Source organism: Rhinatrema bivittatum, chromosome 2 (assembly GCF_901001135.1).
Source record: "Rhinatrema bivittatum chromosome 2, aRhiBiv1.1, whole genome shotgun sequence".
NCBI classification, from domain to species: domain Eukaryota; kingdom Metazoa; phylum Chordata; class Amphibia; order Gymnophiona; family Rhinatrematidae; genus Rhinatrema; species Rhinatrema bivittatum.
In genome coordinates this window covers 818,890,617-818,909,150 of record NC_042616.1, presented here as the reverse complement: position 1 = coordinate 818,909,150, position 18,534 = coordinate 818,890,617, and the positions used below count along the sequence as shown (strand labels likewise).

Here is an 18,534-nt window from a genome sequence, read left to right as displayed (position 1 = left end):
GGATGGAAGGGAGGGAGTGGTGAAATGGGAATCCCCATGATGGAAGGCACCAGGAGGGAGAAGGTTACCCGTCCTGGGGTAGCGTGGGTAATGTCTGGTGGCACCCAGGGGTGAGGCAAACACGGCAGATGACAACCAAACCCTTGCACACTTAACAGCTTTATAAAGAATCCCTGACACTAGGGCTGTGCTGCCAGACCTGTTATTCACTATCTCGTGTTTGATTTCTAAAGAAACATTCAGATTTCAGACACCTCCTGCCCTCCTAAGGTTCTCACTAACACAAAACAGAATAATCTCAGCGCACTGCCAGGAGGTGGTGTCAACAGAAGCCACGTGCAGGCTTGTAAGTCCTGAATACAGCACAGATAGCCGAAGAGCAGATCTTCATCAGAGCCCTATGCAGGCGTCACACTGATACACATAAAGCATGAATACAGCACAGAGAGCTGAAGAGCAGATCCTCATCAGAGCCCCATGCAGGCGTCACACTGATACACATAAAGCATGAATACAGCACAGACAGCTGAAGAGCAGATCCTCATCAGAGCCCCATGCAGGCGTCACACTGATACACATAAAGCATGAATACAGCACAGACAGCTGAAGGGCAGATCTTCATCAGAGCCCCATGCAGGCGTCACACTGATACATATGAAGCATGAATTACAGCACAGACAGCTGAAGAGCAGATCTCCATCAGAGCCCCATGCAGGTGTTACACAGATACAAAGGAAGCATGAATACAGCACAGACAGCTGAAGAGCAGATCTTCATCAGAGCCCCATGCAGGTGTCACACTGATACCTATGAAGCATGAATACAGCACAGAAAGCCGAAGAGCAGATCTTCATCAGAGCCCCATGCAGGCGTTACGCTGATACATATGAAGCATGAATACAGCACAGACAGCTGAAGAGCAGATCTTCATTAGAGCCCCATGCAGGTGTTACACTGATACATATGAAGCATGAATACAGCACAGACAGCCGAAGAGCAGATCTTCATCAGAGCCCCATGCAGGCGTCACACTGATACATATGAAGCATGAATACAGCACAGACAGCTGAAGAGCAGATCCTCATCAGAGCCCCATGCAGGCGTCACATTGATATATATATGAAGCATGAATACAGCACAGACAGCTGAAGAACAGATCCTCATCAGAGCCCCATGCAGGCGTCACATTGATATATATATGAAGCATGAATACAGCACAGACAGCTGAAGAGCAGATCTTCATTAGAGCCCCATGCAGGCGTCACACTGATACACATAAAGCATGAATACAGCACTGACAGCTGAAGAGCAGATCCTCATCGAGCCCCTCATCGAGCCCCATGCAGGCATTACACTGATAGACATAAAGCATGAATACAGCACAGACAGCTGAAGAGCACACCTCCATCAGAGCCCCAAGCAGGCATCACACTGATACACATAAAGCATGAATACAGCACAGACAGCTGAAGAGCAGATCTCCATCAGAGCCCCATGCAGGCATCACACTGATACACATAAAGCATGAATACAGCACAGACAGCTGAAGAGCAGATCTTCATCAGAGCCCCATGCAGGCATCACACTGATACACATAAAGCATGAATACAGCACAGACAGCTGAAGAGCAGATCTTTATTAGAGCCCCATCCAGGTGACACACACATACATCACACTGGTACATGTAAAACATGAATACAGCACAGACAGCCGAAGAGCAGATCTTCATTAGAGCCCCATCCAGGTGACACACACATACATCACACTGGTACATGTAAAGCATGAATACAGCACAGACAGCTGAAAAGCAGATCTTCTCCTAGGACAGCAGGATGTTAGTCCTCACACATGGGTGACGACGGATGGAGCCTGGCACGGAGAACGTCTGTCAGCGTTTCTAGAAGTTTGTACTCTGAGCATGCCCAGGCTGCCACTATCCACACGGGCTCCCTCTGAAGTCTCTCGTTTTCTACGAGCTTTCGCATCGCCGCTGTTGAGCTCGTGGCTAATTTTGTGGAAAACTATTTCTTTCCATTTTTCCCAGTCGCGCTGGGTCCCTCTGTCTCCTGGGGTTAGTGGCTAGGGGTTGCGGTAAGTTTTTTACATTGTTCAAGATCGATTACCAATGTGGTCGTTTCCCAGTATCCGCCGGCCATCGACCGTGCGCCGGGTTCTTTTTCCCATGGCGTCATCTGGTTTTCACCAAACCCCCCCATACCCCCGGACCATGTCCATCACAGACCCCCAGAAGGTCTGTATTTTGAGCCTGGGGACATCACACGACATCCAGGGATGTGTCTTCTGTGCCCAGATGACTCCGAAGGCCGTCGTGCGGATCTCGACAAAATGCATAAACGTTTCGGTGCCAAAAAGTCACAGCCCTCAACTTCAGCATCGGGGGCATCGACGCCCTGAGGACGTGAGTCAGCGACCCCTGCTTCCACGTTGTCTTCTCCGCCGCCGAGTTCTCTGGTGGAACTGCCCGCGGGGGGATCGTCCGCTTTCTGTTTCTTCTCATTCCAGGTCTGGATCTTCGCCATCGCCCTTGGCTCCGGGGAAGGACCGGGTCGAGCCAAGAAAGCATCGCCGTCTTCCCATGGATCCAAGCTCGGGAAGGCATTGGCATCATCCGAGTTGCCTCCGAAATGGCCCCGGTCCGAGGAGGCTCCACCCTCCATTGAGACTGAGGGCCTGAGGCGATCTCCACCGGTTTCGGTGATGGTCACCGATCCCTCTCGGGGCTCCGGGGATTCGGTTCCACCTCCTCCTCAAGCTGTCCTCTCGTCATCGGCATTCGAGGAAGAGTTGGAGCGCCTTGTACAGTTGGCAGTCGTTCAAGCTCTACAAGGCATCGAACCGCCGGTTCCTTCGGGGCTGCTGCCACCGCCGCTGGAGCCGGTTCCATCAATGCTCGCATCATTGCTAGAGCAACCGGATTTACTGCTCGGTGCCTTGCAGATGCAGCCCGTCCCGGTGCCCGCGGCCGCCATCGATGCCGCTCAGGGCGCCGAAGCAGCCTCTACCGGAGGCTGTTCCCATGGCTGATTCTTCTGATGAGGAAGGACCGGCCAGTTCGCTGCCTGTGGTGCCACAGATGCCGGTGCATCCCTCGGTGCCCATGGGCCCACCGGTGCCAGCACCCCATACATTTGGGGCTCCCGGTGCCTTCGGGGTCTAGGCCTAGGGCCAGCATAGGAGCTCCACTTCCAATGCCCCTGGGTGCCACGAGTGAGGAGGAAGCCCCCTATGACCCTTGTGAGGGGAAAGCATCTCCGTCCTCTTCAGAAGACTCCGAGGACCCTCCCTCTGAGCCCTCGCCTCCGGGGGAATGGCACGAGTCTCCACCGGAAGATGTTTGCCGGCTTTGTGAGGGCCTTGTCAGAATCTGTGCCCTTCCAGCTTCTGACCGAAGAGGACTCCAGGCAGAAATTGCTGGAAATCCTCCAATCTGCGGATGTCCCTAAGGAGGTGGTGGCAGTACCGGTGCACAGCATTTTCAAGGATCTGTTCTTCCGGTCGTGGGAGCACCCCAGTTCGGTTCCCCCGGTGAACCAAAAAACCGATGCGGCTTACTTGGTGCAACGTACCACGGGCTTTGAGCGCCGCCATCTTCCACATCAGTCCGTGGTGGTGGAATCTGCTCTGAGGACACGGACCCACGCTTCGGCTCCTCCAGGTCGCAATCGCAGGACCCTGGATGCTCTAGGGCGGAAGGTCTTCCTGGGGTCCGTGCTGGGGGCCCGGATTGCACGTTACTAGTTGAATGTGGGTCAGTACTCCTGGAAACAGGTTCAAGATCTGCTGGAACTCCTCCCACAGCAGCTTCAGGAAGGCTTCCTGCAGGTGATTCAGCAGGGATAGGAGTGGGACAAGCACGAGGTCCAGTCCGAAACGGCGGCGAGGGTAGCTGCTGCCACAGGTCTAGGCGCTCGCCACGTGGCCTGGCTTCGGGCCTCTGGTCTCCAGCCAGAAGTGCAGGAGCTTGTTGCGGACCTCCCTTGAACTGGTGAAAAACTCTTGGGAGATAAAATCAGGGAAGCAGTGGCACAGCTGAAGGAATATCACAAAACCCTCCGGCACCTCCCAGCCAGCCCCTCCGACCCTCCGTCCTCAGGCAGGAAGCCATTGAGGCAGAGTTTGAGACGCCCCTTTTACCTCCTGAGGAAATATTATTATCCTCCAGCAAGTAGAGTGAGATGGCAGCGTGCTACACCAGGGACACGCATGCGACAGCCACACGTCCCTCAGCCGCAGCCAGCCCCGCAGCAGAGCCAAGGACACGCGTGCGACAGCCACACGTCCCTCAGCCGCAGCCAGCCCCGCAGCAGAGCCAAGGACACGCGTGCGACAGCCACACGTCCCTCAGCCGCAGCCAGCCCCCGCAGCAGAGCCAAGGACACGCGTGCGACAGCCACACGTCCCTCAGCCGCAGCCAGCCCCGCAGCAGAGCCAAGGACATGCGTGCGACAGCCACACGTCCCTCAGCCGCAGCCAGCCCCGCAGCAGAGCCAAGGACCACGCGTGCGACAGCCACACGTCCCTCAGCCGCAGCCAGCCCCGCAGCAGAGCCAAGGACACGCGTGCGACAGCCACACGTCCCTCAGCCGCAGCCAGCCCCGCAGCAGAGCCAAGGACACGCGTGCGACAGCCACACGTCCCTCAGCCGCAGCCAGCCCCGCAGCAGAGCCAAGGACACGCGTGCGACAGCCACACGTCCCTCAGCCGCAGCCAGCCCCGCAGCAGAGCCAAGGACACGCGTGCGACAGCCACACGTCCCTCAGCCGCAGCCAGCCCCGCAGCAGAGCCAAGGACACGCGTGCGACAGCCACACGTCCCTCAGCCGCAGCCAGCCCCGCCGCAGAGCCAAGGACACGCGTGCGACAGCCACAGGTCCCTCAGCCGCAGCCAACCCCGCAGCAGAGGCCAAGGACACGCGTGCGACAGCCACACGCCCCGCAGCAGAGCCAAGGACACGCGTGCGACAGCCACAGGTCCCTCAGCCACAGCCAGCCCCGCAGCAGAGCCAAGGACACGCGTGCGACAGCCACACGTCCCTCAGCCACAGCCAACCCCCGCAGCAGAGGCAAGGACACGCGTGCGACAGCCACACGTCCCTCAGCCGCAGCCAACCCCGCAGCAGAGGCAAGGACACGCGTGCGACAGCCACAGGTCCCTCAGCCGCAGCCAACCCCGCAGCAGAGCCAAGGACACGCGTGCGACAGCCACACGCCCCGCAGCAGAGCCAAGGACACGCGTGCGACAGCCACAGGTCCCTCAGCCACAGCCAGCCCCGCAGCAGAGGCAAGGACACGCGTGCGACAGCCACACGTCCCTCAGCCACAGCCAACCCCGCAGCAGAGGCAAGGACACGCGTGCGACAGCCACACGTCCCTCAGCCGCAGCCAACCCCGCAGCAGAGCCAAGGACACGCGTGCGACAGCCACAGGTCTCTCAGCCACAGCCAGCCCCACAGCAGAGCTCCGCCACAGGGCGTTGACTGGTGGGGAGGAAGTTTGGGCCAGCAGCCTATTCCCGCAATGAACGACCCTGCTGTCAGAGGCTGCCTGCAGTTCTTTGCAGGCCACTGGTGGGCGATCACTTCGGTACAGTGTGTCCTATCCATCGTTCGTCGGGGGTACAGACTGAACTTCCTCAGGGTCCCCCGCAAAATCCCCTCCATGCCCCCCATGGAGGTTTTCGGCGAGCCAGCAAATACTGCGAGTAGAGCGGGCCGCCCTTGTAACGGCTCGAGCTGTTGAACCCCCGTACTGCTAAGTCAGCGAGGCACCGGGATCTACTCTAAGTATTTTCTGATTCCCAATGAAACGGGAGGCCTCCTTCCTATCCTGGAACTGAAGGCTTTGAACGGATTCTGTGCAAGGGAACGCTTCAAAATGGTTTCACTGGGGCCCCTGATCCCTCGACTTAAAGGATGCCTAGGTTCACATCGCCATCTCTCCCGACCATCGGAGGTACCTCCAGTTCTTGGTGGGAGATGAACACTTCCGGTATTGGGCACTGCCCTTCGGCCTAGCATCCGCAACCCATGTTTTCACAAAGTGCCTAGCTTACCTCAGGTCTTCCCTTCCCTGGACGACTGGCTCATCAAGAGTGACGCCAGGCCCCGGGGCCTTGCACTCTCTCCAATCCTCCATCTGGATTTTGGAGAGCGTGGGGGTTTCTGATCAAATACCCAAAGTACTAAACTGGTTCCATCCCTACAACTGGACTTCATTGGGCGCCAGGTTCGATATGTACCGAGCCGGAGCGTTTTTTGCCCTGGGACCGGGCGCTAGCTCTGGTGTCCCTGGAAGGGGCAATCTCTCGGGGGTCACCAGACCTCTGCGCACAAGATGCTGCGCTTGCTGGGCCGCATGGTGGCGACAGTCCATGTTAACGCCCTTTGCTCGGCTGCACGTGCGCGATGTGCAGTGGATCTTACGGTCCCAGTGGCGTCAGGCTACCCAGGACCTTCGGGTATGCATCGGCGTCGCACCACCACTTCGGCAGTCCCTATCGTGGTGGGGAGGCCCAGTCCAATCTAGAGCTGGAGATAACTTTTCAGCTCCCGTCTCCGCCGATCACCCTCACTCCTGATGCCTCCCACCTGGGTTGGGGAGCTCATGTTACAGATCTCCTCACCCAGGGTGGGTGGTCCTCACAGGAAGGGCAAGGTTAGATGAACTTCCCGGAGCTCCATGCAATCTGGGATGCTCTCTGGGCCTTCTGAGATCGCCTCACCAACCAGGAAGTTTTGATTCAGACCGACAAGCAGGGAGGCACGGGGTAGTTCCTCCTCTGTCAGGAAGTGGTCCATATCTGGTCCCTGGGCGCTGTCTCTCAGGCCATGCTCTTGCCGGGAGCAGAGAATGTGACGGCGGACGTTCTGAGTTGCCCGTTTTGCCCCCACAGATGGTCCCTTCAAGCAGGAGGTTGCGGATCGAATCTTCCACTGCTGGGGGACCCCAGATCTCGATCTCTTTGCTTCCCCTTGCAAAGCAAGGGTGGATCTGTTTTGCTCCCTGATCAAGGGGGGGACACTGGACCAACATTGGATTGGGGCACCGGCCTCCTGTATGCATAACCACCGCCTCCACTAGTGTCGAAGACTCTCCTGATGCTCCAGCGGGACCGGGGAACCATGATTCTGATCGTGCCCTATAGTCTGTGGCAGATCTGGTTCCCCCTTCTGCAGGATCTCTCCTTCCAGGCGCCGATCAGCCTGGGGATCTCCCCAGACTTGATTATGCAGGATCAGGGCAGGCTACGCCATGCCAGCCTCTGGGCCTTAGCTCTCACGGCATGGATGTTGAAAGGAAGACCTTACAGGCCCCTGGACCTTTCAGCAGGGGTATCTCGGATTCTGGTGGAGTCCAGGAAACCTTCCAGTAGAAAACCTTAGTCTGAAGTGGAAGAGGTTTCCAGCCTGGTGTGAGCGTCATGGGTTGGATCCATTCTCTAATTCCACCTCTAAGCTCCTGGGGCTACCCTGTTGTATCTCTCCGAGACTGGCCTGAAGACCACCTCCGTGAGGGTCTACCATCTTCCACTGCGGGGTGGGTGGCTCACCCATCGCAACGCAGCCACTGGTGGGGATGCTTCATGTGAGAGGCCCTACTTCAGGTCAAGCCTCCAATTAGGCCGCCGGCAGAATTGTGGGACCTCAGTGTGGTCTTGGCCCGCTTGATGCCCCTGCAGTGTTATGACCTGAAGTATCTGTCCTGGAAGGTTATCTTCCTGGTTGCCTGGTCACCTCAGACTCTGGTGTCGTACCCGCCTTATACAAAATCCTTTCATAAGGTGGTTCTGTGCGCACATCCTAAGCCCCTTCCTAAGGTGCTGACGGGCTTCTATCTCAATCAGTCTATAGACCCACCCACCTTTTTTCCAAAGCTGCATTCACATCAGAGCGAGTGGGCTTGCCTTTTATCTAGAGCGCATGGCGGGCCATGGGCAACCCACACAACTCTTTGTCTCGTTTGACGCAGGCAGGACCGCAGCTTGGTGGCCATGTTAAGGCTCATTCTGTACGAGCCATGGCAGCGTCGTGTGCGGTGCCCACGGGTGAGACCTGCAGGGCTGCAGGCGGCTGAAGATGAAATTCCCACAATTAGAAACCTTGATCTTTGTGTACACTTTTTATTTTATAAAAGTTTGAAAGATGTGAAAATTGAATGGTGATAAAAGGGGAGGGTTAGGAAGAAGAGTCTCGGTGAAGGCAGCAGTGCCAGGAAGCAGGCCCCGTTCACGCCTGGTGGCCATGCTCGTAGTCCGGGTTTTCGGAGGGCGGCGGGAGGTAGATTGCAGCTGGCTCAGTCTTCCCGGAAGCGCGCAGTTTTGTTATTTCTTAGTGACAGTAATAATCGCAGCGATTCACAATACAAGAAACATGGCATTAAAACAAAACAATTCAGTATACAGAAAACAAAACATCATAGATAAAATAATAAACCATAAGCATGCATGCAAGCATCGTAAGCAAAACCTAAAGCAAGTAGTGAGTCACGGCCCTGATTGCAAAATCTCCTCAAAGGTCTGCAGGAAGAATCGTATTGTAACATTGTCCCGAAACGTCGGAAAATCAGGCTCCAAGCGAATCGCCACGGGCGGTGCTGGATAAGAGAAGGCCCTGCATCGGGGGGTCGGCTCTGGTCTGAACTTGTTTGGTGAGGGGAATTGTAAAGAATTGTGAACTTCCTTCCGTCCCCTGCAGCCTGCCATCGATTTCTTCAGCCATGAGGTCAGGATCCACCCGGTGACTAACCGCCCAGCAGACAAGCGCAGCTTCATCCCCTCCCTCATCGAGAAGGAGAAGGTGAGAGCCGTCTCCGCCTCTGCTCGTCCCATGGCCGGGGGTGGTGGTGGTGGCGCTGCTCTGCATTCTCCAGCTCCTGCACACGCTCTTCCTTGGGTGTGTGCTGTTCTCAGCCCCTGCATGCTCTCCTCCTCCTTTCACGGTCCCGTGAGGGGGTGCTCTCCTCTCCTCACTATCCCGTTGCAGTTTACCCTCTCTCTCTCGCCCCAGCTCTGCTTGCTGTTCTCCGCTTCATCTCCTTTCCCCATCCCATTGGGGGTGCTCTCTCTTCATTCCCACGGGATGTGCACTGTCTCACCGCAGCTTGTCATAAGCTTACGCCCACCTGCTCCACTGTTTTCCAGGCACAGCCCGCCCTCCACCCATTCTCTTCTCTCCTGCAAGACACCTGGCTGGGGCGCTCTCTTTCTTCTCTCACGGCACGTGGCTGGGATGCCCTCTTTCTTCTCTCACAGCACGAGGCTGGGGCGCTCTATTCTCTCACGGCACGTGGCTGGGGCGCGCTCTTTCTTCTCTCACGGCACGTGGCTGGGGCGCTCTCTCTCCTCTCACGGCACGTGGCTGGGGCGCTCTCCTCTCATGGCACGTGGCTGGGGCGCTCTCTTTCTTCTCTCACGGCACGTGGCTGGGGCGCTCTCTTTCTTCTCTCACGGCACGTGGCTGGGATGCCCTCTTTCTTCTCTCACAGCACGTGGCTGGGGCGCTCTATTCTCTCACGGCACGTGGCTGGGGGCGCGCTCTTTCTTCTCTCACCGGCACGTGGCTGGGGCGCTCTCTTTCTTCTCACGGCACGTGGCTGGGGCGCTCTCCTCTCATGGCACGTGGCTGGGGCGCTCTCTTTCTTCTCTCACGGCACGTGGCTGGGGCGCGCTCTTTCTTCTCTCACGGCACGTGGCTGGGGCGCTCTCTTTCTTCTCACGGCACGTGGCTGGGGCGCTCTCCTCTCATGGCACGTGGCTGGGGCGCTCTCTTTCTTCTCTCACGGCACGTGGCTGGGGCGCTCTCTTTCTTCTCTCACGGCACGTGGCTGGGGCGCTCTCCACCTCGGGCATTGGCGGCGCTTGCGACCTCTTGGGCTGTGTTCTGGGGGAAGGAGCGAGGCCTATGGTAATGCAGCTGCCCGTTGTTTTTTAAATCCCGCTGTTCCAGGTCTCCAGGCTCGTTCACGCCATTAAGATGGGCTGGATCAAGCCTCGTAAGCCGAAAGATGACACTGCGCACTTCTACGATCTGTGGGCAAAGGAAGACCCCAATGCTATCCTGGGGCGTCATAAGATGCATGTCCCGGCCCCCAAGATCCAGCTGCCAGGGCACGAGGAATCCTACAATCCTCCCCCAGAGTATCTCTTGACTGATGAGGAGGTAAGGTCCACCCAACCCCACCCAGATTCTGTGTCATTGACCCCCCTCCCTGTGGCCCTACCCCACCCCAACTCAGATCCTGTCTCATTACCCTACACCGCCCGGATCCTGCATCATGGATCCCGGCGGCCCCTGCATCCCCACCCAGATCCTGTCCACCCCAGCAGTCCTCACCGTACCACTGCTTAGATCTTGTGTCATTGACACCCCCCCCCCCCCCCCGCGGCCCTCCACCATCACCCTACCCCACCCCAACTCAGATCCTGTCTCATTATCCTACACCGCCCAGATCCTGCATCATTGATCCTGGCGGCCCCTGCACCCACCCAGATCCTGTCCACCCCAGCAGTCCTCACCGTACCACTGCTTAGATCTTGTGTCATTGACCTCTGTGGCCCACTGTCCTCACCCTACCATACTTGATCCCACTTAGATCCTGTCCCTCATCTGTGCAGCTTCCCCCCCCCCCCCCAACTCTACTCAGATCATGTGTCATCAATCCTGGAATGCCCCCCCCCCCCCCAATCCCAATCCCACGCAGATCCTATTATTGACCCCAGCGGTCCTCATTCTACCCCCACCCAAATCCTGTGTTATTGACCCCCGTGGCCCTCACCCCACTCCACCCTACCCAGATCCTATCATCGACCCCAGTGGTCTTCATTCTACCCCCACCCAAATCCTGTGTTATTGACTCCTGTGGCCCTCACCCCACTCCACCCTACCCAGATCCTATCATGGACCCCAGTGGTCTTCATTCTACCCCCACCCCAAATCCTGTGATATTGACCCCTGTGGCCCTCACCCCCACCCAGATTCAGTCATTGACCCCAGCAGTCCTCATTCTACCCTCACCCAGATCCTGTGACATTGACCCTACCAGATCTTATTTCATCAATCCTGGCAGGTCCCTCCACCCCACCCAGATTCAGTCATTGACACCAGCGGTCCTCATTCTACCCTCACCCAGATCCTGTGTTTCCTAGCGTGTGGCCAGATGGACTCAGGACCAGTGAGTTATGTGCTCTTCTGCTAGCAGATGGGAAACGGAGTCAGATTTCAAAGCTGACGTCACTCTAGATACACCCCTGCAGTGACCTCAGCTCCTCAGTATCTCTCCGTCTCCTAGCAGATGCGGACACTATCCCACACACTAGAATGGTGTTAAGAATTACAGCAAAGAAGAAACAAAGTTTACCTTAAAGGAAGATTGAGCCCCGCTCTCCTGTGGTGATACCCAAGGGTCCCTCCCCCAGTCGAGAATTCCTGAGGTTGATCTCCAATATCCCTCAGAGCTGTGCCTTGGTCCGGTAGCCGGCACCCGGCGTGGGCTTATTCCCCAGAGCGGCTCAAAGGCAGCGGGTGCACAACCGAGCGCGGTGGTGAGCGTAAAGCCCTCTCCCTCCACAGCTGGAGACCGTCCTGGCACTCGATCGGTAAGCGCCGAGACCAGATAAGCAGAAAACTTTAAATTCAGGTCTCCGGTCTCTGAGGCTCCTTCCCGGCGAGGTAAAAGGGAGCACCGATCGGGTTGAGCAGCTCTGGTTGGGCTAGGCCCCAATCCGGTGCAGGGGTCCACGTGGAGACCCTTGGGGGCGCCATCTTACGCGCGGGGGCATTGGCGCCATCTTCCCTTCTCGACTGGCGATACGCGCAGGGCAGGCTGGGCAGCCGATGCACCTAACTTGTGTGCGCCCAATACAGACGCGCGCACACACAACTACACGCACAGCCACGTTTACAGCTGCACGCGCGCATTGAAGCTAGAGGCAATGGCACCGGCACCCAAGAAGGCCAGAAGGCACTCTCTTTGCACAGCCTGCCACATAAGAGCCGCGCAGCCTGAACTGGAGTCCTTGTGAGGAAGCCCAAGGGGAACCAAAGCCTGGTCCCTCACTATCTGGGGATGGGTCCGGAACTACTACAGATGATAGTTCCCCGGATCTATGCATCTCTGAGATGGCTTCTCCACAAGAGGGCACCTCAGGGGCTCCTACGCAGACTCCCCCTGGGATTAACATGGACCCAGGGACCTTCTCCTGGTTAGAATTTTTCCAAGGGCTGCAAGCCTTCGTTCAGGCGCAGGCAGCCCTGGCTGCTTCCCGGGCTCAACCCCTGCCGGAAGGACAAGATCCTCCCGGCCCTGCTCAGATGCCTCGAGACGTGCCTAGCCTAACCAAGAATTTCTCTGACAGGGACCCGGACACCTCAGATGATGGTGGCGACTCCCTGGAAGAAGGAGAAATTCCTCCAGGCCTGGAACCATACTGAACCTTGCTTCCCTTCTTCCACAAGGATGAATTACCAGCCCTTGTTTCCCTGACTCTGAAGACTCTGGATATTCAGGGCACGGACCCTCTGGCGGAACCAAAGAAGAACCCCATCCTGGTGTCCCTTTGTAAAGCCTCATGCTTCTTCCCAATGATGGAAGCCATCCAGGCTGAAGTAGGATGCCCCGGAGGCCAGCTTCAAAGGGGTTTGGGCCTTGGAAGCCCTATACCCCCTAGAACCAGCAACCAAGGAACGCCTGCGTTTCTTGAAAGTGGACGCCATGGTCTGTGCTGTCTCAAAGTGAACGATTCCTGTTGAGGGAGGGGCTGCATTGAAGGATACTCGGGATAGATGATTGGAATCCATCCTTAAGCAGGCCTTCAATGCAACAGCAATGACACTGCAGATTGCTTCTTGCTGCGCACTGGTGGCATGTTCCTGCTTGCTCCTCTCGAGAGAGAGGCAAATAACTCCGGGACATATACTGGTGAGACGATGGAACCTGCAACAGCCTTCCTAATGGATGCAAACTCAGACCTAGTGCGTACCTCGGCCAGAGGCGTAGCCTCAGTAGTGGCAGCCAGAAGACAACTATGGATTGTATTGGGCGCACACATTCCAGTCCATCAATGCCAAGAAGTGGAAAGTCATGCATATGGGGAGTGGAAATCTGAATGAACTGTACTCGATGGGGGGGAAAGGCTGATGTGCACGGAGCAGGAGAAAGACTTTGGGGTGATAGTGTCTAATGATCTGAAGTCGGCGAAACAATGTGACAAGGCGATAGCTAAAGCCAGAAGAATGCTGGGCTGCATAGAGAGAGGAATATCGAGTAAGAAAAGGGAAGTGATTATCCCCTTGTACAGGTCCTTGGTGAGGCCTCACCTGGAGTACTGTGTTCAGTTCTGGAGACCGTATCTCCAAAGAGACAGAGACAAGATGGAGGCGGTCCAGAGAAGGGTGACCAAAAAGGTGGAAGGTCTTCATCGAATGACTTATGAGGAGAGATTGAAGAATCTAAATATGTACACCCTGGAGGAAAGGAGGAGCAGAGGTGATATGGTACAGACTTTCAGAAACTTGAAAGGTTTTAATGATCCAAAAACAACGACAAACCTTTTCCTTCAGAAAAAAATCAGCAGAACCAGGGGTCACAATTTGAAGCTCCAGGGAGGAAGACTCAGAACCAATGTCAGGAAGTATTTCTTCACGGAGAGGGTGGTGGATGCTTGGAATGCCCTTCCGGAGGAAGTGGTGAAGACCAGAACTGTGAAGGACTTCAAAGGGGCATGGGATAAACACTGTGGATCCATAAAGTCTAGAGGACGTGAATGAATGTGGAAAAAAGGATTTGCATTCACAAAAAAGCGGGGAGTAGCTTGCTTGTTACAGCGGTTACTACCCCAAACCAAATAAGCCTGATACTTCACTTTCAATGCATATCCAGCATAGCTCTCTGCTTCAATGGCAGGGGAGAGAGACTGATACTTCACTTTCAATGCATATCCAGCATAACTCTCTGCTTCAACGTCAGGGAGGGAATGAAGAAAAGTGGATCTACATACAGACAACAACCAACAAGGACCTAATCACATAGTCCGGATAAAAAAATAAGCACGGGTGTAGCTTGCTCATTGCGGCGGTTACTACCCCTAACTAACTAAGCTAGGTATTTCACTTAGATGCAGCTCCAACACTGCTCTCTACATTAATGGTGGGGGTAGAAGGGAAATAGAACCAAAAGGTTACTAAGAGCCAAGAGTAACATAAGTATGAGAAGAAAAAAAAAAAGTGCAAAACTTGCTGGGCAGACTGGATGGGCCGTTTGGCTTTTTCTGCCGTCATTTCTATGTTTCTATATGTTTCTATGGATACAGAATTGGTCTGCCAACGCGACATCTAAAGCAAACCTCACAAGAACCTACTTGTTAAACCTACTTGTTAAAATCAACTTGTACATTTGTATATATTTCTCGTATTATCATCTCATGCCCTTGTTAACCCCTACCTGTTAATTTTATTATTGTAAAGCCTGTTGCTAAGTTATGTTACATTGTGAACCGAGGTGATGTGTTGCAAACGTGCCTCGGTATATAAGAAACCCCTAAATAAATAAATAAATAAATAAATAAAGAATGCCCTTTAAAGGACAGTTAGTATAGCTGTGTTTAGAAAAGGATTGGATAAGTTCTTGGAGAAGTCCATTACCTGCTATTAATTAAGTTGACTTAGAAAATAGCCACTGCTATTACTAGCAACAGTAACATGAAATAGACTTAGTTTTTGGGTACTTGCCAGGTTGTTATGGCCTGGATTGGCCACTGTTGGAAACAGGATGTTGGGCTTGATGGACCCTTGGTCTGATCCAGTATGGCATGTTCTTATATTCTCTTGTTCGGAAGCGAATTGGAAAAGTTAGCCAGCAAATGGGGTGAATCCCCAGTACCTCGGCTACTGGAAGATAGGAATAAAAGATCTCAGCGACCCTCACCCAGAAGAACCAAGGGCAGATGCTCGCAACACTTTAGACCCTACAGGAACTCGCAGTTCCAGGCACCTCGTCCCTCTGGAAGGTCCCAGCCCTTTCAGAACCGACAGACTAAGAGAGGATCAGGCCCGGGGGCAGGCTCCAGCAGTGCTCCACAATGAGAATGGGCCAACCCATCCACAGGAAGAGGAAATAGGGGGTCGACTTGCCCTCTTCTACCAAAGATGGGTCTCATTCGAGAAGGCTACTCTCTGGAGTTCCACAGCATCCCTCGAGACAAATTTATGATGTCACCCTGCCACTCCCACACCAAGAGACTGGCAGTGGAAGCCACCCTGACAAGACTACTCAGTCTGAAGGAAATAACTCCAGTTCCCATGTCCCAACAAAATATGGGGCGCTATTCCATCTATTTTATCGTTCCCAAGAACAAAGGATCATTCCGACCCATCTTGGATCTCAAGAACGTCAACCGTCTTGTGCGGATACTACAATTCCGCATGGAGATCTTTTGTTACGTCATAATGGCAGTACAACCACGAGAGTTTCTAACCTCCCTGGACCTCTCCGAAGCCTACCTTCACATTCCAGTCCATCAAGATCACCAGCGTTTTCTACGCTTTGCAATACTGGGTCACCATTACCAGTTCCGAGCGCTACCTTTCGGCCTAGCAACCGCCCCCAGAACATTCTCCAAAATTATTTTGGTCATGGCAGCAACACTAAGGAAGGAAGAGATCTTGGTGCACCCTTACCTCGACGACTGGCTAATTAGGGCAAAGTCTTCGGAAGAGAGCCGGCGGGTGACCAGCAGTCAAGAGCCTACTGCAGGAACTCGGTTGGGTCGTGAACCCGGGCAAGAGCAGTCTGCTGCCCTCTCAATTTCTAGAGTACCTGGGGGCCCGTTTCGACACCAAACAAAACAAAGTATTCCTCCCGCCTCCAAGGAGAAGGAAACTGATGGAACAATTACGACGATTGATGGCCAATACACACCCCAAGGTATAGGACTATCTTTAAGTCCTCTGCCTCATGGCATCAACCCTGGAAGTCATCCTGTGGGCAAGGGCCCACATGTGACCACTCCAATGCTCCCTATTGTCACGATGGAACCCACTGTCCCAGGACTACTCAATTCGCCTCCAACTACCAGTGGAGATACGTTCTCAGCTCCAGTGGTGGACACAGGAACACCACCTAAGCAGAGGAGTAAGCCTGTCCCCACTGAACTGGAACTTGCTTACCACTGATGCGAGCCTGTGAGGGTGGGGAGCCCACTATCAGGAGCTGACGGCCCAGGGACAATGGAACAAGGAAGAGGCGGAATGGAGTATAAACCGCCTGGAAGCTCGAGCTGTCAGACTAGCGTGCCTGCGATTCAGCCACAGACTGAGCAAAGTGATTCAAGTAATGTCGGACAACGCTTCAACGGTGGCTTACAACAACCGCCAGGGAGAAACCAGGAGCCAGCAGGTGTCTCTGGAGATAGACCCTCTCATGGCATGGACGGAGATAAACCTGCAACAGATCTCGGCCTCCCACATCGCAGGAAAAGACAACATCTCAGCAGACTTCCTCAGCAGAGAGAGCCTGGACCCGGGGGAATGGACGCTGTCACCCACAGCCTTCCAACTGATAGTAAATCGCTGGGGCCTCCCAGCCATGGATCTACTGGCCACCCATCTCAGTGCCCAAGTCCCCAGGTTCTTCAGCCGCAGTTGAGAGCCACACTCCCAAGGGATCAATGCTCTCGTCCAGACTTGGCCAGAGGAAGACTTACTGTACGCCTTCCCCCATGGCCACTACTGGGCAAGGTCATCCGCAAGATAGAACACCACAGGGGACTAGTTCTACTAGTAGCCCCGGATTGGCCAAGGCGACCATGGGATGCAAACATGCAAAGTCTTCTTCCGGGGAACCCTCTGTGCCTACCTCCACACAGGGACCTGCTCCGGCAGGGCCCGATTCTTCACGAAGATCCGGCTTGATTCTCTCTTACAGTCTGGCCCTTAAGAGGACTCACCTAAAAAAGCACAGTTACTCGAAGGCTGTGATTGACACCCTGCTCCAAGCTCGCAAGTTCTCCACATCACTGTCATACATATGGATCTGGAGAATATTCGAAGCCTGGTACGAGGACCGCAGGGTACTCCCACGGACGGCCAAGATTCCCATGATTCTGGACTTCCATAGGACAGTATGAAGAACGGGTTGTCACTCAACTCCCTCAAGGTCCAAGTAGCTGCACTGTCCTGCTTCAAAGCCGAAGTGGACGGTATCCGACTATCAACTGATCCGGATTTTTCCCGCTTCCTGAAAGGGATTAAACAACTCTGGCCACCCCTAAAGTGGCCAGTGCCCCTATGGAACCTGAGTCTAGTATTAGACTTCCTAGCAGGAGCTTCCTTCAGACCAACGTGCGGGCTCTCACTACGCCTCTTAACGTTGAAGACGGTATTCCTAGTCGCAATATGTTCAGCTAGTCGCATCTCCGAACTACAGGCACTATCCTATTGGGAACCATTGCTTAGGTTCACTCCTGAACCATACAGCTGCGTACCGTCCCCTCCTTCCTACCGAAAGTGTTCTCCGAGTTTCATTTGAACCAGGCCATCTCCCTGCCATCTCCGGATGAACATAAGGACTTTGAAGACTCACGCCTTCTTCGCCACCTAAATGTCGGCAGACTCCTGGTGCGATACCTGGAAAAATCGGAACCAGTATGCAAAACAGATCGCTTGTTCGTTCTTCACAGCGGAAAGAAGCAAGGAAAAGCGGCCTCGCGGGCGACCATAGCCCACTGGATCAAAGAAGTAATCAAGGCAGCCTACATAGAGGCAGGAAAGCCCTTACCACTACAGGTTAAGGCTCATTCTACGAGGGCCCAGGCAGTTTCTTGGGCAGAAACCAAGCTGCTGTTGCCCGCCAAGATCTGTTGGGCGGTGACGTGGTCCTCCATACACACCACTTCCAGGTTCTACCATCTGAATGTTCAGGCCTGAGAAGACGCAGCCTTTGCAAGGGCAGTATTAAGTGGGCCACGGGCAGCCTTCTGCCCTATCCGGGAGTAGCTTTTGTACATCCCACTGGTCCTGAGTCCATCTGTTTACACTAAGGAAAACGAAATTATCAGGTAAGTAATTTCTCCATTATTGATCCCACCAGATCCTATATCATCAATCCCTACTCCATCCAGATCTATCATTGACCCCAGCGGTCTTCATTCTACTCCCACCCAGATTCTGTGTTATTGACCCCCATGGTCCACTGTCCTCACCCAACCCCACCAGATCCTATGTCTTCGACCCCCGCACCATCACACTTCCCCCACCCCAAAGTCTGTCTCATCGATCCTTGCGATCCTCTTCCTTCATTCTACCCCCCAGATCATCTATATTAGGACCCCTGCAGCCTTTGCCATACCCCACCCAGATCTCTTCTAATCCGTCCCTAAGGCCCTCATGTAACTCCATCCCATCCCACCCAACACCAAATCCTGTATCAGCCCCTGCACCATCATCCTTCCCCAGCCTACCCCAAATCCTGTGTCACTAAACCCTGTGACTCTACAGCATCATCCTACTCCAACAGACTCCAA

The 18,534-nt window shown here is 54.8% G+C and overlaps 1 protein-coding gene across 1 annotated transcript in view; it reads left to right on the top strand.

Annotated features, from left to right (window-relative positions):
• BOP1 (BOP1 ribosomal biogenesis factor) overlaps positions 1-18,534 on the top strand; it is a gene marked incomplete at its 3' end in the record, with an annotated part of 183,453 nt that overhangs the window by 145,401 nt on the left and 19,518 nt on the right. Inside the window, 2 exon segments of the mRNA XM_029592293.1 lie at positions 8,714-8,815; positions 9,965-10,177. Of these exon segments, the coding sequence (XP_029448153.1) occupies positions 8,714-8,815; positions 9,965-10,177 (315 nt within the window).